Source organism: Dunckerocampus dactyliophorus, chromosome 3 (assembly GCF_027744805.1).
Source record: "Dunckerocampus dactyliophorus isolate RoL2022-P2 chromosome 3, RoL_Ddac_1.1, whole genome shotgun sequence".
NCBI classification, from domain to species: Eukaryota; Metazoa; Chordata; class Actinopteri; order Syngnathiformes; family Syngnathidae; genus Dunckerocampus; species Dunckerocampus dactyliophorus.
Genome location: NC_072821.1, coordinates 16,771,531 through 16,792,485, shown reverse-complemented (window position 1 = coordinate 16,792,485; position 20,955 = coordinate 16,771,531). Strand labels below are relative to the sequence as shown.

The following is a 20,955-nucleotide window of genomic DNA, read 5'->3' as shown; positions in this document are numbered from 1 at the left end:
TCAAAAAGTTATTTACCAGTGCTCCGGTCCTCACGCATTCTAAGCCCACTCTTCAAGTTTCTGTAGAGGTGGACACGTCCGATTCAGGAGTAGGAGCAATCCTGTCCCAGTGCTCCGCAGTCGACCAGAAGCTTCACCCATGTACTTTCTTCTCGCGTCACCTCACACCTGCAGAATTACGACGTGGGTAATAGCGAGCTGTTGGTCATCGTTCTCGCGCTGCAGGAGTGGAGGCACTGGCTGGAGGGCTGGCTGTCTCATTCCTGGTTGTCGCAGACCATAAGAACCTCGCCTATATCCGTGCAGCACAGACGTAACAACTACACGGTAACACCTATAGGGTGTTATTGTCAGATGGCTCTAATAATGTTTAAAAATCTTTAGAAGGTAATAAACAGGTTTTCTCTGCTCTAACTACAAAAATATTCCATTTATAAATAAGGAATCCGACTTTGTGGAAATTCACTTATGACTGTCCCATCTGGAACCAATTGACCATGCTAAACGAGGGATTACTGTACTGCAAACTTGCTAGTCAAGAATCCTCTATATCACAAGAGTGATTTGCTGGTTTTAGGAATGTACTGCTAGTCCAAGATCCTCTGTATGAACACTGCTGTTTTTAGGAATCTGCTGCAAAAACTTTACTTTTTTCTCTCCCAAATTTTGAGCTACATTTGCAGGACAGTCTTAAAAAAGGCTGAAACATGAAAGGTAGGTTGAATAAGAGGGCGAGGGTAGTGTTCTTGATAACATCATTTCAATTTGGTTTTGTTGTTCGCTTTCAACAGCAAGACATTCTGCTTTTACTTTAGTTCATTTCAACTTAACATATTCACTGATTTGGGTCAAATATAATTTAAATGCAGTATGAGTGGAATCCTATGAGCTCAAAGTCCATTAATAAAACTACCTCACTGTGTTATCATCATATCTGCTCTTCTAAAGCTTTGATGTAATCACAATGATGACATAATCAACAGCAATCCATAAAAACATGTCCTCACAACTTGCATTTCTGCATTGGTTGTCTATATTAAATACTGTATCTTTCCTGATAGAGCACACTGATACTAGTAAAATGCACTTTCAGAATGAAAATGAAAATGTTTATTTGCACCCTAATAAGAAGCAGCATAGAAAATGGATGGGTGGATGGAATATTGACTTTGTAACTAATTTATATGTATTGTGACCATTCTGCATTGCTCTTATGGGTAACACTTTACAATAAGGTACACATTATGACAGTAGTTAATTAGGAATGAACCAACCTAACCCTAACCACTACTCATTAGTTCTTCATTAGTTCCTCTGTAACTACTCTACTCATTAGTGCCTCAATTACTAGTCTAAATTTATGTACCTTAGTCATTAGTTCCTCACTAACTACTATATTTTTGTGTACCTTATTGTAAAGTGAGGCCCTCTTATGTTTAATACCAATCATCATTACTAATGAATGACTACAATGTTGATATTGATGTTGATGTTCCATTAAGTTAAATAGTCCAAATCTTTATATTGCCTCTATTTTTCCTCCTTGTGCACCAGCTACCAGTTGACCCTGCATTGATCCTGAGCTTCCTGTAATTTTAACCTTATCTCCAGTGGGATGTATTAATGTTGTAGCCAGTCACTTACTGTATGTTGGACATTCTCTACATGCCACAAAAGTCTCTACAAGGTTAAAGGGGCGTTTACTTGTTCTGCCTGAAAACTGTTACAAAGTAGTCAGTGTTTTTTTTTTCCATCACCAAAATTGCATCAGTGTTTCACAAAGCCCATCATGCCGATATTTGACCTGTAGTCTGCACTAAACTTACTTATGGAGCAAAGGCCCCGCCCCCTCTGGACAAAATCCTTATTTACCACATTCCCCACTTTACAGTAGGGCGAGGCACTTTTTTGTAGGCTTTAGCGGATTTTAACAAGCAAACAACATGTGGATGTATTTGATTTCAACTTTTATTGCAACTGGCCTCCTCATAGCATTCAGCGTCAAAACGCTTTCTCCTTATCTTTGGGCAGATTTCTTGTATTTCAGGGATCTCGTGAGTATTCTGCTGAGGTTCGTGTGGAGGCGCAGAAGGAGACCCTTCTTCTTCGCTTTGGACCGCTTTTTGGAGCAGACCGCCGATCATCCGAACAAAGTTTTCGTCGTGTTTGAAAATGAGAGCTACACGTACACGTCGACGGATAAGACTAGCAACAAGATAGCCAACGCGCTCCAGGCTCACCCCCGCTACACAGCCGGGGACACCGTGGCCTTGTTCATGGCCAATGAACCCGCCTACATGTTTACCTGTCTGGCCTTGGCCAAGCTGGGCTCCCCCGTGGCTCTGCTCAATCACAACATTCGCACCAAGTCTCTGCTGCACTGTTTCAGCTGCTGCAAGGCCAAGGTGCTCATTGCAGCTTCAGGTATGCATCTTTAATTGCGTTGTGTGCATCACACAAACATGCGTGTGGAGGCTGTTGAAATTCCAATGCATATGATTGGAATGTACGGTATTATTCCCTTGCTGCTACCAGATTACTTGCACCCAAAAAGTGAATGCGATCAAATAAAAAAGGCGCGAAATCCTAGGTTCCCAAAGTGGGGTACGCGTATCCCCAGGGGTACACCAATTGTCATAGGGGGTACAGGGATAAAAATGAAAACCAATCAGCGCTTAACACTGCACTTAGAAGTGTACCTGAACGCCTCACGGCGCAAGGAGAAAGGCGCAGAAAGGAGGCAGGAGTATAAAGTTGTTCATTGCTATTTCAAATGAACAAATAAGTATGTTTGATAATTATTTTGTCCATTAAGACTGTTTAATGTTGAAGCATGTTCAACATTAAACATTAAACGATGGTGCTGGACAACCAGCTCTTTATCCATCGTTGACGATACCAGCTTTTGTCAGCTCGTAAACCCCTTGGAGCCATGGTTTGTACTCCTGAGCAGCCACTATTTTTTCAGTGTTTTGTTAATAGTAGTGATGTCATGATATTTGGTAAGGACAACTCTACAGGTACAGTTTGTCAAATGTAACTTTGAGTTGTTGTTACCTCGAGGTCAGGGTCGTCAAACTCGTTTTCACCGCGGGCCACATCGCGGTTGTGGTTATCCTCAGAGGGCCACTTTTTATAATTCTATTTTAGAATTTTGTTAGTTATTTTTTCATTACTAAAAAAAGGTAATTTTAAATTGGATTTGACAACAACAAAAAAAAAAGGTTTTCTGTCAATATTGACAACAAATACATTTAGCAAGAAAGATTGTCTTTTTGATTAAAAAAAAAATTTAAGTTGTTTTTGTTAGTAATATTAATTTTGTTTTTACTTTAATATATTATTTTAATATTTATTGTAAATGTAATGGTAAATGTTTATTAAATTATTGTAAAAATGTTTTAAATATATATATAATTTTTTTTATTGTTAACATTTTTATACATAACATTTTTTACTTATTTAAATACATTTATATTAAATATAAAAATATTAAATTACAGCATACATACAAAAATACAATAATATAAATATCATTTTACCAATAGTATACAAGTGAAATAATGAAAAATAAAGCTTAAAAAAGTAAAGACACATTTATTATTATTTATTATTAATAACAAAATTACAATATATATACAAAGATTTTTTTTAAATATTAAAATAAGTCTCCTTTTGACATGCATTATTTCAAGGCTTTCGCGGGCCGCATAAAATGATATGGCGGGCCAAATCCAACCCCCGGGCCTTGAGTTTGACACCTGTGCTTTAGGTGTTCACGTACAGTTTAATCTAAATTTAAAAAGTAATAGATATAAAAAGTTACTGGTTATCGGTATTGGTCTTGACAATCGCAAAGTTATCTGTATCGGTATTGGCGTGAAAAAGAAAAAAATATCGTGCACCCCTAAAACAAATATATGGGAAATGCTGTTGGTCTGGCTGGTGACCAGTCCAGGGTGTACCCCACCTCTCACCCAAAGTCAGCTGGAATAGGCTCCAGCCTCCAAATGAGGACAAGCAGTATAAAAAAATGGATGGATTCATATTAATCGACAAACTATGAGAAAGATCCGTTGAATGTTGTTACTTGAAAAAAGGTGACAAATTTGTACCGATTTGACCTATAGCGACCCTGGTTAGCCGTCTTGTAAATAATATACTGTAAAATCAATAGTGAGATTGTGATTTTCAGGTGAGCTTGACATTTTCAGGGATTTTCTGTGCCTATCATCATGATGTTGCTGTTGTTGTTGTTGCTGCGCTGCCGCCTGTCGGCTTCTGGTTTTAGTGGACGCTGGCCTGCAGAGGCGGAGCTGTCGGCAGCTGTGTGGCTAAATTACGTCACTTTTAGGGGATCCAGAAGGAGGCAGGAATGCCCCACCAATTCTGTAAGAGATGGGTTGGCTGTCGTCCTTTGTCAAACACAGAGGCACGTACATGCGTCAAGCATAACCAAAGCTTTAAGCTGGTTGAAGGCAGCTGTTCAGTTCGGGTTTTTCCTTCATTCCTCACCTGCAACCTGTGCCTCAGCCGTGCTTCCTCTCTGCATCTTGGAGTCCAATAGCTTTGACATGCCAGAGCGTGACACCTACTGCATATCAGGTCTACCTGAGCTAAGATATTTGAGCTAGCTGCAGTCCAAGGTGAGATTGGTGAAGTTAAAGATGTCAGTGCCCTAACCAATGCAGCTTTCGTCTGTTTTTGCGATACAGATGTTTAACACAGCACAACAACCTGCATGCCTTCTGAGTTGTGGAACTGAATTCCGCCTGGCATTATGAAATGTAAAGCAGTTCACTTTCATCTGGCTTGCATTTCCACTGCAAGTTATAGAACAGAAACACACAGAAATGATTTTCATCCTTGTCTGTGTTATTTAAATAAAAAATAGTGCATTTGGTGTTCTTGCCATTTCATTGTTCTTATGGAACAAAAATACCAATTGGGTACTGACCATGTTATACTACTGACACTTGGTAGCCCAATAAGGCTGTGTAAAAGTGCTTTAGTACAGAGTGAAAACACATAACTGCACTACATATTAAAATGAACGAAACTGTACACATTTGTGAGCAATAACTGTGTATGTTGCTATTAAGTGCCTGTGTGTGTATGTCCTGTAGAGCTAAAAGAAGCGGTGGAGGATGTTTTGCCCTCTCTTAGAGAGCAGGGTGTCATCGTGCTGCTGATGGTCCAAAGCTGTGAGACGCCTGGAATTGAGAGCTTTTCTGATAAAGTGGAGCAGGCGTCAGAAGCTGCCCTTCCTCGCTCGCTCAGATCAAACATCACATTCAAAAGTCCTGCCGTTTATATTTATACCTCTGGGACCACAGGTATTTGAACATGTGCTTTGGTAGCATTAACCCCTTTTTTTAAATTGAGTTATAGTTACAGTTCTTTGTGTTTGACTGTGTTGCAGGCCTGCCCAAAGCAGCAGTGGTCAATCAGAACCGCCTCCTAATAGCTTTGGCTGTTTTAGCTTCAAACGGTGTTTCCTCAAGTGATGTCATCTATGTGAACTTGCCTTTGTACCACACAGCGGGATTCATCGTAGGCTTCATTGGTTCCATTGAGACAGGTAAGGGGTCCCAAAGACAGCTTGGACGGATTTACACTTATTGACTACTTATCAAAGGCCCATATTCGTTCTAACTCTACTTAAAGGTAGTTTGGCGTGTCATGGATGGCTCGGGAACACCGACACAAACGGGCACACACACGCACGCTTGCATTGTAGGCCACTGTAATGCGAGTGCTGCTTGCCAGTTACATTTTATGTGCACACATGCACATTCAAAGTGTGTGTGATGGGCGATTGCGCAGATAAACACAAACACGCGGACACCTGTGCACGAGCTTAACCGACGGTATTGCGATCGCTCCTCAACAGACTTACATTTCATAACCGCCTGCCGAAATAGAAAGCAATAGAAATAACCCACAAAGTCAAAATGAAGCTGTCATTTCATGAAAGAGATCACCCCTCCGCACAGGATCAAATGAGAAATTGTAAACACGCCACCATGTGGAGACTGAAATGACATGGCTGTCATGTGGATAAAATACATACGGCTGTTTAGTTGGTTTAGTAAAACAACAAGGTATAAAAAATTTGTACTGCTTACGCTGCAATGATGTACTGTACTGTCTTTCCAAATGGACCCACATGGGAAAAATGCATCTGAGTTGGGTAACTTAGACCCTGTCGTTTAAATTCAGCCTTAGTTTGTAAAATCCTTGTGTACCGCATTCCTTGCGCTGGATCATACCCACAGTTGACCTCAGAAGAGACAAGCAGCTGTGTTCTCTGGCAAGGAACACCAAATAATCGTACAAAGACCATACACTTATCATACCTCAGTCACAACTACTGCGCAAATCAAATCTACGCTATGCCAGACAAAACTACATTTGGAACAAAAGTAAATGTGTCCACCCAGCTGACAAGTAAAAACTATGTATCCTCGTGGAAATAAAGTCCTTTTTAATGTAACACATTTTTGAGCCTATATTTTTTAACTGGCTTATCAGAAGTGGTGAGTGCCGAATTGGAGATGAATAATTTGTAGCAGATATGGGTCCAGTTTTTATACGATACTTACTGGAATCTTCCTCGTTTACAATGTAATATAACCTAAAGTCTTTGACCCTTTCATTTGTGGCTCAGAAATATGCTCAGAAGTTGCTCATCGAGAAGCTTGTAAAACCTCCTTTAGTGACACACCTTCCAAAAGTGTGGGGTTTCTGGCTACTAGGAGCTCAAATGAAGGGTTCTTTTGTCACATAGAACAAATAATCTGAACAGAGCCGAGCCCATCATGACTGGATTATCTCGACCTTCAAGAGGTCCCCCCCCCGAAATAGGCTAAAGTTCAGGCTGTTATTACAGATGTGCACAAACAGTTATTCAAAATACTTAGGTTTAACATAAAACTCAAAGATCTAGAACAATATGAATTAGAGTGCTGCTCTTCCAGTTTATTAATATTTCAAAACAATTTTTTGGGTGTGACCAATATATACACAGCTCACTTTACAGTGTGCAGTCTGTGTTCTTTTATTCTTACTTTATTATTGTTGAATTATTGTAGTCTTAGCTATATTGTACCCAACATCCTGGACATAATACACATAAGAGACCGAGCTGCAGGGACATATGACGGCAAGGCGTAGGGCAAGGGTTTGGTGTCAGGGGTGGGCTTCTATATCTAACTATAAATAGTAATACTATAACATGTGAAATTATTCAAACTATATTTCCAATTTAGTGGCGCATAATATGAATAGGTATAAATAAATAGGTAAACTTCAGTAAAATAATATAATAAAATAAATTGTTGAACATTTTATGGTCTGTTTTTTTAGGGTCTACCATCATTCTGAAGAGGAAATTTTCGGCCTCTCAGTTCTGGGATGACTGCAGGAAACACAATGTGACTGTGGTGCAGTACATAGGAGAAGTGATGCGTTACCTGTGTAGCACACCAAAGGTAAAAAATGATTGTGCCACCCCAAAATTTGGAGCGAAATGGTTATGTATTATAGGTTTTGTATAATCCTGCTAACTGACCAACGCTGAAGAAACGTCTCATACTTAGTGTAAGTAATAAGCTGACACCTAGTATTTTATTGGCAGAGTTTGTGGGCACCATGCCGCCGCTCTGCTTGAAGTACTGTACAGCCTCTTCATTCAAGACCACTGCACTTACACACACACACACGCAAACACACACAATACTGAGAAGTGACCGCACCAAGCGGCCTTTTCCACAGATCTAGCTGGAGATAAATTTCCAAATCTGCACATTCCCACTCCCACGGCGCAACACAGCTGGCTTACCAAAATAGAAATCGTTAAATCTGGACTATCAGGTTCCGGTCTTCTGCGTCAGAATCAGCAGGGGTTTGAACGGTATGAATCCTTGCAGATACAAGTGCTGCAACTATCATCTGTCTGTACAATAGCAGATCGTTTTTCAGGATCCTACCATCATTTTTTTTAAGCTCACCGAGATGAATTGCGTGTAATTATTGGGAGCTGTCCATGCATGGCCATTCAGAGAATCTAATTGCGTCACATGCGACGGGGCTTCGGTTTACCGCATGACCCTGTATCAGTTGTATCTGCTCACCACTAGGAATAGATGCTGCCCTTAACCCTGGAAGACCATATCGAGTAACTTGGCAGCCATATTTGTAAGGGAATGTGGGGGTTACATGCTACAGTATTTTGTGTGTATTTACAGTGGAATCAGGGCACTGTAACAGTAATGACAAATACTTTTTGCTGGCGAGCTTAGTGCATACACACGCTTTATGGTCTCCCTCACCACCATTGATGTCCAGTTGTGTTATAGCATTTTAACAAAGATGTCTATTCATCTTGAGTGCTATCCTACGTCAAAGATAAAATGAGTGCATAATCCTTTTCTGCACTCTGCCGGCCGATCTTCCACATTTGGATTGACCATTTTTCAAAACACAGAAACAGAGAAACAATTCTTTAAACTCTTTTATGGACATCTGATCCAAGATGGCAGAGGTGCCTAAGGTCAAATGTCATTTCAAGAGGTTTATGTACCTTGACATGGCTGTGCAAGGGTCACTTTCAACTGCTGTTTTTTTTAATGACATCCACATTCATTGCATTTCCATTTTATACTGAAAAACAATATTACACATTTTACCAAATGACTGTTATATTTATCCATGCTTGACAATGCAGAGAGAAAATGACAAGGACCACAAAGTCAGACTGGCCATTGGAAACGGAATCCGAGCAGAGATATGGCGAGAGTTTCTGAATCGCTTTGGGAACATTAAGGTCAAAGAGTTTTATGCCTCCACTGAGGGAAATGTAGGATTTGTCAACTATTCAGGGAAAATTGGAGCCATCGGTAGGGTCAACTTTCTCCACAAGGTAAGGGAACAACAGTAATGTGATGTCTGTACTGTCGCTTTTGTACAGTACGCATTTATTGTCTTTCTTGTAGATACTGTTTCCTTACAGTTTCATCAAGTACGACACAGAGAGGGATGAGCCGATTCGAGATGCTAACGGTCTCTGCATCGAGGCACTCAAAGGTGAAGAATCTCTCAATGTTACCTTCAGAATCACCGGTATGCAACATGCTAACATGCTTTTTGTTGAAGGGGAGACAGGGCTGCTGGTGTCAAAGATTACCAACATTGCTCCTTTTGTCGGCTACGCGCAGAATGAAGAGCAAACAGAGAGGAAAAGACTCCGCAATGTTTTCAAAAAGGGGGATCTCTATTTCAACAGCGGAGACCTAATGAGAATGGACCAAGACAATTTCATTTACTTCCAGGATCGTGTCGGTGACACATTCAGGTACAGCACGATATTGAGATTTGACTAAACAATGCACTTTACACAAGGTGTCTCAAACTAAATTTACCTGGGGGCCTCTGGAGGCAGAGGCTGGGCCACATCAAGTGTTCACTTCGATCCGTTTCAAACAGATGACTGACTTGATAACAAACACCACTGGAAGCTGCCACGAGCATGAACGACCGACGGTAGAGCGTAAATGCTAATAAATACAAAACATACGTATAAAAATAAAAGGCATCAATCTCGTCGCTGTGAGTGCTTGCGGCTTCGCAGCATGCTTTGCAGTACTTGTTTTGTTAAAAGCTGCTAAAGTTATGTGTTAAGGGTTAATAGTTGTAGCGGACTCTACATCGGTCTGTTGTGGTGAAGAGAGAGCTAAGGCAAAAGGCAAAGCTCTCAATTTACCGGTCGATCTACATTCCTACCCTCACCTATGGTCATGAGCTTTGGATAGTGACCGAAAGGACAAGATCACGGGTATAAGCGGCCGAAATGAGTTTTCTCCGTAGGGTGGCTGGGCTCTCCCTTAGAGATAATGTGAGAAGCACCGTCATCCGGGAGAAGCTCAGAGTAGAACCGCTACTCCTCCATAATGAGAGGAGCCAGATGAGGTGGCTTGAGAATCTGGTCAGGATGACTCCCGGACGCCCCCCTGGGGAGGTGTTCAGGACAAGTCCGACCAGTAGAAGGCCTCGGGGAAGACCCAGGACACGTTGGAGAGACAATGTCTCCCAGCTGGCCTGGGAACGCCTCGGGATCTGCCAGGAGGAGCTGGACGAAGTGGCCGGGGAGAGGAAAATCTAGGCCTCCCTGCTTAGGCTGCTGCCCCCGTGACCTGATCTTAGATACTGTAAGCGGTAGAAGATGGATGGATGGATGGATGGACTTGTAGTTGTTTATTATTCCTCGTAGTTGTAGTTCCCCTATGTGTGTTTACTTACCTGTTCCATGCTGTGCGTACCCCCACTTTACACTTTTGTGATGCAGTATGGAAATTGGTGCAGATCCTTGCACTTCGTCAAGAAAAGTCAAGCAGTCTTAATATATCAACTGTTACTGTAGAACTATCATTATATACATTATTTTTTCCTCATCAGTTTGACTATAGGATAAATGTGTTCAGAAGTCAAGTCAGTTTTATTTATGTACCCAGTCGTCGCTCGCTAAATCATGGTTCAAACATCGCGCCCTCATTTATTGTGGTTTTTCACAAAGTAATTAATTAATAAACTATCGCTGTTTCGTGGTTGAATACGGCCTTTTATTAGTGAAAAAAAAATACTTATTGTTGGCCTAAATTAAGCATTTTCAAGCATAAAAATGGCTAAATGACATAACTAAATGAACTCAAATACAAATACAAGGCCGAAGAAGCCTAATGAATGAATGGAAAAAGTGAATGTAGTATTCTACATCGGCCACAGTTTGTCGGTGTTCGGCGAGACAAGCACCAGACATGATTGCCAGAAAATGAATTTATTGCAGGTTTAAATGATCTCACAACAGCACAGTAATAATAACATAATAATCATAACGGGCTACTCAACTCTGAAGCTCCGACGTCACTTCCTGTCCTCCACACATCTGTTCGCCTGCCACCAAGGCCCGCTAGGGAACCCATTTACCGTGACACGTACACACACCAGCAGGAGATTTATTTATGTCTTAAATGCCTTATTTACTCTTGTTATGTCTACTATATCTAGTAAAACGAGTGTAAAGCCATTTAAAGCCGCCATTACATAGCAACCACAGGAAGTACGCTGTCCAGAAAAAAAAACAAGGAACTGCCAATGTGTGAGTCTATGTTATCTTATTTATGCCTAATATGTCTTATTTCCACTGATTATATCTACAATATTGAGTAATAGTGCCCTGTGATTGGCTGGTGACCAATCCAGGGTGTGCCCTGCCTCTCGCCCAAAGTCAGCTGGGATAGGCTCCAGCATACCCCTGTGATCCCAATGAGGATTAAGCAGCCTAGAAATGGATGGACGGACGGATGGATGGATATTGAGTAATCCAAATGTAAAGGTGACTATATGGGTGTCATTTCATGTTAGAGTGCTCTAATAATGTTAAAAGTCATATTTAGAAAATCCTAAACAGGTTTTCTATGCCAAAACTACGAAAATATTCCATTTATTAATATTGAATACTACTTAGTGGATCAACCCCCTGCAGGGTCACCAGGGGGAGGGTGTCTGATGTTGCGAGACCCGAAACACCCAATGAGCCAAGGATACATCACTGATGATGCGTCCCAGTGCATCCAGGAGATGTTTCTTTCAAGTCACAAGCCTGGCTAAGCCAGTGACTCCTAGGAAGAGACTAGGTGGCAACCAAGGATAGTTTGGTCGACTACTGGAGAGACAGTTGGCAGCTCGGAAAGACGGCACCTGGGACACTATGGGTTAGCACCCCAGCCTGTATCTTTCGTGAGAAGGAACCCCGACAAGCTACGGAAAGCCCTAAAGAGAAATACCCCCAGGAGATCCCGAGAGGGGGGGAGGATGAGATCTCCAATCGGACAGACCAAAGGTTAATGACCCCCGCAAACGAACCGACTACGAGAATGACATGTATCTGCGGCAAGCCATGCAAAAACATTCGCGGCCTAAAAATCCATCAGGCCAGAATGAAATGTTTGGAGTGGGAGAGCGAGGTACAACGCACAGGTCCTGGACCTGGTGAGACGCAGGAGGAGCCTGGACAGGAGGCAACACACAGATCCCAGTCCCTCCACGTACCAGAGTCCCCCAACCCTAGCAGAGTAGTTCCACAGCAGCGGATTAAATGGCCCCCAGCAAGCAGAAGGAGCGAGTGGCTGCAGTTTGATGAGGACGTGTCCAACATCATTCGAGCCACAGCCAAAGGAGACGTTGACAGCAGGGTCCAAGCGATGACCACCATCATCATCAGCTATGGTGCAGAAAGGTTTGGTTGTGGACTGAGAAGGGCAACACCAAGACCACCCCATACACCATGAACCGCAGGGCCACTAAGATACATCAACTGCGCCAGGAACTTCGAACCCTCAAGAAACGGTTCAAGAGAGCTACTGAGGAGGAGAAGCAACCATTGGCAGAACTGCATAACATCCTGCGGAAGAAGCTGAAAACCTTCCGCAGAGCAGGGGTGGCACAGGAGGCGGGGAAGGGAGAGAGCTAGGAAGCGAGCGGCCTTCATCGCCAATCCCTTCCGTTTTGTGAAACGGCTACTTGGGGATAAGCGCAGCGGCCAGCTGGAGGGCTCAAGAGAAGAAGCGAACCACTTCCTCCAGGACACCTTGAGTGACCCACTGAGGGAACAAGATCTAGGACCCAACAAAGCTCTCACCTGCCCTGCCCCACCGACAGCAGACTTCAAGTTGACGGAGCCTAGCCTGAAGGAGGTTGAAGAGGTTGTCAAGGCAGCCCACTCAGCATCTTCCCCAGGCCCCAGCGGTGTACACTACCTCGTCTACAAGCGCTGCCCAGTGCTTCTCCAGCACCTGTGGAAGACCCTGAAGGTGATCTGGCGAAGGGGGAGAGTGGCCGACCAGTGGAGGTGTGCAGAAGGAGTTTGGATTCCCAAGGAGAAGGACTCGAAAGACATCAACCAGTTTCGGACAATCTCACTACTAAGTGTGGAAGGGAAGGTGGTTTTCAGCATTGTCTCAAAAAGACTGACCGAGTTCCTCCTCAAGAACAACTACATCGACACTTCGGTGCAGAAGGGGGGGATTCCTGGAGCCCCTGACTGCCGAGAGCACACCAGAGTAGTGACACAGCTCATCAGAGAGGCCTGTGAGAACAGAGGTGACCTTACTGTGTTGTGGTTGGACCTGACAAACACCTACGGGTCCATCCCACACAAACTAGTGGAGCTTGCCCTACACCTCCACCATTTTCTCAGCAAGATCAAGCTCCTGATTTTGGATTATTACTCCAACGTCAGGCTCAGGTTCACCTCTGGGTCAGTAACATCAGACTGGCATCACCTTGGGAAAGGAATAATTACCGGTTGTACCATCTCTGTTACCCTTTTCGCATTGGCGATGAACATGGTGGTTAAGGCTGCGGAGGTGGAATGCAGAGGGCCCCTATCTAGATAAGGCGTTCGCCAGCCCCCTATAAGAGCCTACATGGATGACCTTACCATCACAACAATATCGGTCCCAGGGAGTAGGTGGATCTTGCAAGGTCTGGAGAGACTCATCACATGGGCTAGGATGAGCTTCAAGCCCTCCAAGTCAAGGTACATGGTACTGAAAAGGGGGAAGGTGATGGACAAGTTCCGGTTTTCTATCTCTGGATCTGCAATCCCATCCATCACAGAGCAACCAGTCAAGAGCCTAGGGAAGTTCTTTGACTTGATCCTGAAAGACTCTGCTGCCATCCAGGAGGCTGGCGAACAACTAGGGGCGTGGCTCACTGAAGTGGACAAGTCCGGCCTGCCTGGTAGATTTAATGCCTGGATCTACCAGCACTCCTTTCTGCCCAGAGTCTTGTGGCCTCTCCTCGTCTACGCAGTCCCTGTCACAACTGTGGAATCTTTCGAAAGGAAGATCAGCGGCTTTCTTCGGAAGTGGCTGGGCTTTCCGCGTAGCCTCAACAGCGCTGCCCTGTACGGGACAAGTAACACCCTCCAGCTACCCTTCAGTGGGCTCATTGAAGAATTCAAGGTGGCACGTACAAGAGAAGCCCTCCAGTATAGGGATTCCAGGGACAGCAAGTTGTCATCAGCTGGGATCGAAGTGAGGACAGGAAGGAAGTGGAGGGCAGAGAAATTAAAAAAAAAGCGCTGGTAGGGGCCTTGGCAACAGGGAGAGCAGGCCTGGGCTACTTCCCAAAGACCCAAGTGAGCCAGGCTCGGGGAAAGGAGAGACACCATCTACTCCAGGAAGAGGTTCGAGCAGGCGAGGAGGAAGAGCGAGTGAGCAGGGTAGTGGGACTCCGGCAGCAATGGGCCTGGACAAAATGAGAGCACGTTGCAGCGTAAAGTGACCTGGTCGAACATCATGCAGGCAGACTTCCACCGCATCCGGTTCCTTGTGCAGGCAGTCTACGACGCCCTCCCGACGCCAGCAAACCTCCATGTGTGGGGGAAGAACGAGACACCGTCCTGCCCCCTTTGCTCCGGAAGAGGCTCCCTGGAACATCTCAGCAGCTGCCCAAAGTCCCTGGCTGATGGTCTTTACCGCTGGCGCCATGACCAGGTTCTGAAAGCAGTTGCTGAAAGCATAGCCTCGGCCATCAGCACCAGCAAAAACCACCATGCTCCGATCAAGGCAGTCCCCTTCATCAAAGCTGGAGAGAGACCCCGGGAATGTCCACAGAGTACATCAGGACTCCTCCACTCAGCCACTGATTGGCACTTGCACGTTGACCTGGGAAAACATCTGAGGTTCCCCCAGCACATCACACCAACGTCTCTCCGGCCAGACATGATCATTACCTCGGAGGCTTCAAAACATCTGATCATGCTGGAACTGACAGTGCCCTGGGAAGAGCGTATTGAGGAAGCCAACGAAAGGAAACGTACCAAGTACCAAGAACTGGTGGAGGAGTGCAGAAGAAAGTGCTGGAGGACATTTTACGAGCCAATAGAAGTTGGCTGTAGTGGCTTTGAAGGACGTTCTCTCGGCAAAGTCCTAGGCCGTCTGGGTATAACAGGGGCGGCCAAGAAGAGGGCCATCAAATCCACAAGCGAAGCTGCAGAGAAAGCTACAAGGTGGCTGTGGCTCAGAAGGGCAGATCCGTGGGTTGCTACTGGGACGCAAGCCGAGGCATGATCAACCCCGGCTGGGTCACCAGGGTGAGGGTGTTTGATGTTGCGAGACCCGAAACACCCAATGAGCCCAGGATACATCACTGATGATGCGTCCTAGTGCATCCAGGAAATGTTTCTTTCAAGTCAAAAATTCACTTATCATGGTCGAGTCTGAAGCCAATTAACCTTGATAATCGAGGGACGACTGTAGCGTCTATTCACAACAGAAGTTATCGCCATGTAAATTACACTAAATCCACATGAGCAAACACTTTGGCAATGGAGGCAAGGAAAAACTCACTCTGAGGAAGAAACATTAAACAGACTCTAGACTCAGTGTTGACTGGTTGGGTTAAGATGGAGAGACACACTAAAGGGACGGAGGGCAGATGAGATAGGAAACAGGATAAGGGGGTGAGAAAAGTGTGTTTAACAATAGCTGGTGATAACAGTAATAGCACACTGATGATACCAATAATGATAATAAAGGGCTGTTTTTAACTGCATTTGTTAACATTGTTGGCTGATTACGATTTGTAACATTTATGATCCTGCAGGTGGAAAGGTGAAAACGTGGCTACAACTGAAGTTTCTGATATCCTGACACTGAGTGATTGTCTCAAAGAAGCCAATGTTTATGGGGTCCAAGTGCCAGGTACTGGGCAAAATACCTGTGATCAGATGTACTTTCCATTTTATAAGGGGTTTTATAAGAGGATGATGTTTATCATGTCTAGGGCATGAGGGGCGCATAGGAATGGCCGCTGTTACAGTGAAGGAAGATGCGCAATTTGATGGAAGTAAAATCTATAATCATGTGGTAAGCTACCTACCAGCATATGCCAGGCCACGCTTTATAAGGATAAAGGTAAGGTTCATTCATTAACTTTACAATATCTCTTTTGAAAATTCACTTTACTAAAGCAATGGGATTTAGGATTGAACCCATGACTACTTGCTGTTTGTCTTTACAAGCTATTGCCTCATTCTTGTCTGAGTGCACACTGCAAATTGCAGAAACTGCTGCTCTCTTGTGGTTCAGTGTAGATTGTGAGGGAGACAAATTGACTCCGACTGTGTACATTTATTTATGACAATGTACTTAATCATGGCAAGAATCCAACTGATTCCTGTTTTTGTCAGTCCAAGATTCTGGACTTAAAGGAAAACTGCACATTTTGGGGGAATTTTGCACAATCATTGCGTGAGACATGAACACGTCTTTCTCTTTTCTGTGCATTCTAAGGACCTAAAAACAGATAAAAGGTGACAGCTCATTACTGCATGTACTGTATGGGAACCAAAAAAGACTCCAAAAGCCACCAACAATGCTGCGTTTACATATGATGTGGCGTGCATATAACCAAGCTACAGCGACAGTGTTATTATTACAGGGTTTCCCCTAGGATTTTCTGAAGCTGTGGTGGTGGGCTGCATGGGACTGCCGCCGCTGTTGTGCCGCTGCTGTGTCTGCAATTTTTTATTTTATTTTTTTATTATGACATAACAGCTTTTTTACTACTTTTGTTTATTAACTTAACATTTTTCAACAACCTGAACGTGAACATTGCAAAATTCTTTAATGTAATGGCAAAGTTGCTGAGAGCACTCAAGTGAGTTTCAAATGTTGAGCCGCTTTTTGTGACCTGACCTATTTAGTCCAATAGTACTATGTGACTTGTACAAAAGTACTTTTTGTACTATTTGACACAAATCTAAATTTAATTTGATGCCTGGTTTAGAGTAAAACTAATACATGGGAAATTAAACAGGTGTATCTAACCTGCATTATTAAATCTACTTTGACAAAAACAAATGTGACTGCCAACATTTAATTGGACTTTATTTACAAAGTACATCTCCACTCAGTGTGCTCATTTGTCATTAAATACAGGAATCATGTTTGAATAGAACACTTAAAAAACTATTAAGAGGTGAAGCAAATATTCTTTCGTGAACTACTCAACATCAGCTTGGTGAGCTACCGCTAGCATATGAGCTACCTGTTGGGAGACACCTGTGATAGCATCGCAGTGCCTAAAGCTGTACACACTACGTGTTTGTTGAACAACTCAGACACACATCTAGTGTTTAGAAGATAAGCCATACGTATTATAATACCAAGAGAGCAAGATTGTTAAGTGACACTTTAAAACGTAAGTTAGCGTAGATGTGATAGCCGCTTCGAGCTCGCCCGTGATCTAGCTGGCTACCGCCAAACAGGCAGTGCAAATGGATAAACGACGCCAGAAAGTCGAATGAGATTGAAACGTGAGCGATCACACACGCTGGCTAGATACGCTTCACATGTGACAAGCTGTCGTAAACTGACTACACATTTTATGGACTATTTTTTAGCTGCACGATAATATGGGACACAGTGAACGTCAACACAAGACGCTAGCACCGCGACATGGCAGAAAGGCGATTCCGGTGCGTTCTTTTCAAAATAAAGTACTTTAAAACATTTTTGTGATTTTAATTGTTTTCACATTAACTGTGGTCAGTATGTGCGTAAATAATAACCTATATAGAGTATGTATCTATATAGCATATGCAGTATATACATCCATACGATCTACTACTTAAGATTGTCTTCAAGTTCATTTTTAATGTGGTGGCTTTTATTTTGTAGTGGCGGGCCGTCACGTTCAATTACATGTAGCAGAAACTCAGTATTATTATTAACATTGTTATGCCGATCGAACTAGTTACTAGCGCATTGACACTTAGCCAGAACACACCAGCTAGCGACTTGCTTCACCACTGACTCGCCTGCAGTGTTGCCAACTTAGCGACTTTGTCGCAAAATTTGGTGACATTCCAAACCCTCTTGCCAACGTATTTTCTCAAAACCGACCAGCGACACCTCTAGCTGCTTTTTCTGGCCTCGTTGGCCAGTATGTATTGATCTGCAGTTTCTGTTCTCACTGAGCAGCAGCGGTTACTGGTGCACTGTGGCCTACTTTTCAGTAAGAAAAGTAGCTATTGGCTGTCTTAGAAGTGGCTAGATGACGCTTTATTTAATTTGCATATCATTTGCATATTGCGTAAAATGGTGTAGGAAGAAAGCATAACCTCGTAAGCGAGACAAAAAAAGTGAGTGAAAACACCTTAATTATGTTTAGAAGTACAAATAAATTTGATTCTTGCTTTTAAAATTGGCCGTAATTTCATCAAAATAAAATAAGTTAATATTTTATCTCGGTCAGCGCCTCTCTTCTCCTATCGCACGTTTTTTCAAATGAAGCTACGTTTGTTCTATGGCTCACATTAACATGACTCAGTGTGGTTCGTGAGGAGCACACTCTTCTGGTGAATATATGTACAGTCATAGCAAGTACAGTAATAGCAGCACAACACTGTGCTGCTGGGATGTCCGCTCCGCCCCAAAGCAGTCACAAGCCATCAGTACGTCAGCTTCCACGGCACACTGAGATCATAGTGGAGATCCGCGCGTGCATGATTCATGGCGATTCAAGAGCCGCAATGCTGCCGGGGTGGATCTTGCCGTTTTACAGAGCGGGATCTAAAATGTAAATTATTCTTAATCTTCATTAAATTACTACTCATTACACTCAAGCCTCATTCGGATTTACCTGTCACTTACTTGTCAGTGTGTCAGAACGTGTGATGGAAGAGCATGTATGATAAGTTAAACATGTACTGTAGTCCTGACTACAAGATAAAAGGTGGAGGCTGGAGACGATGTAATTATTACGGTCTAGACTTTGGCTGACAGAGGCTCTGGCTGACATAAAATATTAAAATTTTATTTTTATGAAGTGATGGCCAATTTTAAATTAACAAACTAAGAATCAAGTTTATTTGTAGTTCTAAACATAATTAAGGCCTTTTTACTCACTTTTTTGTCTCTCCTACGAGGTTATGCGTTTTCCAACAGCATCTCTTACAGCATGATATGCAAATTAGACAATAACGTCATCTATCAACTTCTAGGACAGCCAATAGCTACGTTTCTTACTGAGGAGTTGGCAACAGTGCTCGCTGTTATACTGTATATATTGTTAAGTATTACATGTTATCATGAATGTACCTGTTACTACATGGTCACAGCATGTATATAAAACAATAAAACCTTGTTGGAGGTTTTTGGAGGTTTTGGTGTTTTAATACCAGTCATTGTAGGCGGCATAGGTGGATCGCATTATGTGCAGTAAAGAGCTGTTTCTTTATATCTGTAGAATGCACAGAAACGAGAAAGACGTGTGTTCATGTCTCACAAGGATTGTGGGTGATGGGCAAAATTCCCCCCAAAAAAGTGCAGTTTTCCTTTAACAGGGCCAAAGGTCATTTTGGTATGTTTTTTGCGAGGGAATTAATTGTTCAACAACTCTATTTAATGTCCATTAAATTATGCTCATGTTATAAATAAGTTACGAATACAAATACAGTATAATGGCAGCATGGTGACTTAGTGGTTAGCATTTCGGCCTCACAGTGTGAGTAAGTTTTCTTCGAGTACTTGGTTTCCTCCCACATCCCAAAAACATGCATGTTGGGTTTAATTGGAGACTCTGAATTGTCCATAGGTGTGAATATGAGTGTGAATAGTTGTCTGTTTGTGTCGTGTGATTGACTGGTGACCAGTCCAGGGAGTACACTTCTTGCCTAAAGTCAGCTGGGATAAGCTTACCTCACCCGTGACCCTAATTAGGGCTGGTGGAAATGAATAGGTGGTTGGTCTACACCAGGGGTCACCAACCTTTTTCCTTGTGAGAGCTACTTTTACAAAATAAAAATGGCCAAGAGCTACTCATTTTTGTAACATTTCTTTTCAGAGCTTATTTTAAACCCAAGCAAAGCGAATATGCTTGTTTTACCAAAACATTCACAAAATGCTGGTGTCCACAACTCACATTTTGTATTTCACAATGCATTTCTTTCTACTGTTCTTTCATTATTAACTGAAAACCTGAATGAAAAGCAGGCTTGCGGGCACCTCATGTGGTCGTGGGGGGCTACCTGGTGCCCGCGGGCACCACGTTGGTGACCCCTGGTCTACACTATTGCTCAGGATTTCTCTCTCTTTGTAGGATGTGGTGGAGTTGACGGGGACGTTCAAGCAAATGAAAGTGAAGTTAGTGGAGGAGAATTTTGACCCAGGACGCATCCAGGACCCCTTGTACATTCTTGATGATAACCACAAGAGTTATGTGCCTCTCACAGCTCAGGTTCACGCCTCCATCATATCAGGAATAATGAAACTATAAACACGTTCTTGCTGCCTGTGTTGGGCTTTCGCAGTGTTACTGCAGAGGTGCTTCCATTCAACATCCACCTCAGGGATGCTGATGTGCCTTTTAACAACCATTGATGTGAAACGATGTAAAGGCATACATTTTTAAAAGCAGTACATTGAAATATGAGATGGCCTTTTGAGGAAGTGAAATTATGAAGCTATAAATAATATATACTGTACCAGCTTTGTAGCGCATGTACCTGCAAGTTATCATGCACAGTTAATTATTGACTTGAAAAATGTGATGCCAGTGGTGAGGACTGCAGATTTTGTGTTGATTAAATCTGCTAATTGTATTGATCATGTTGTTGGAAAGACTGATGACCAACACGGCATGGATGAATAAATGGTGTCATCAGATATTTTTGGAGAACATGCTATAAGGATTGGCTATAGCGGTGTCGTGTGCTTTTGCCTTAGCAGAAAATGTATATGCAGGTAAGCATAGGTTTTACTATATACACGTATATTATTATGGAAGCATGTAGCTAAATAAATGTGTGGCATTTTTCTGGTCTGGACTGGATCAATGAGTAATTTTGAAGATTGATTCATTTTATTGCCGCTACAACAAATGTTT

General features: G+C 42.9%; 1 protein-coding gene across 1 annotated transcript; it reads left to right on the top strand.

Annotated features, from left to right (window-relative positions):
• Nucleotides 1-1,329: 1,329 nt before the first annotated feature.
• LOC129178344 (long-chain fatty acid transport protein 2-like) lies at nt 1,330-20,885 on the top strand. Its single transcript, XM_054770490.1, has 10 exons — nt 1,330-2,424; nt 5,127-5,336; nt 5,423-5,581; nt 7,369-7,493; nt 8,729-8,923; nt 8,997-9,087; nt 9,157-9,355; nt 15,670-15,767; nt 15,850-15,980; nt 20,170-20,885. Exons 1-10 carry the CDS (start codon nt 1,944-1,946, stop codon nt 20,344-20,346), a joined length of 1,866 nt encoding a protein of 621 aa, XP_054626465.1. The 5' UTR covers nt 1,330-1,943; the 3' UTR covers nt 20,347-20,885.
• Nucleotides 20,886-20,955: the final 70 nt, after the last annotated feature.

Bases quoted from the DNA above. Each gene is read 5' to 3' on its own strand.
- LOC129178344 (XM_054770490.1), top strand. From the start codon at position 1,944: ATGTGGATGTATTTGATTTCAACTTTTATTGCAACTGGCCTCCTCATA. The intron at 5,337-5,422 runs GTATTTGAACAT...ACTGTGTTGCAG, and splicing joins TTATACCTCTGGGACCACAG to GCCTGCCCAAAGCAGCAGTG. The intron at 8,924-8,996 runs GTAAGGGAACAA...TCTTTCTTGTAG, and splicing joins GGGTCAACTTTCTCCACAAG to ATACTGTTTCCTTACAGTTT.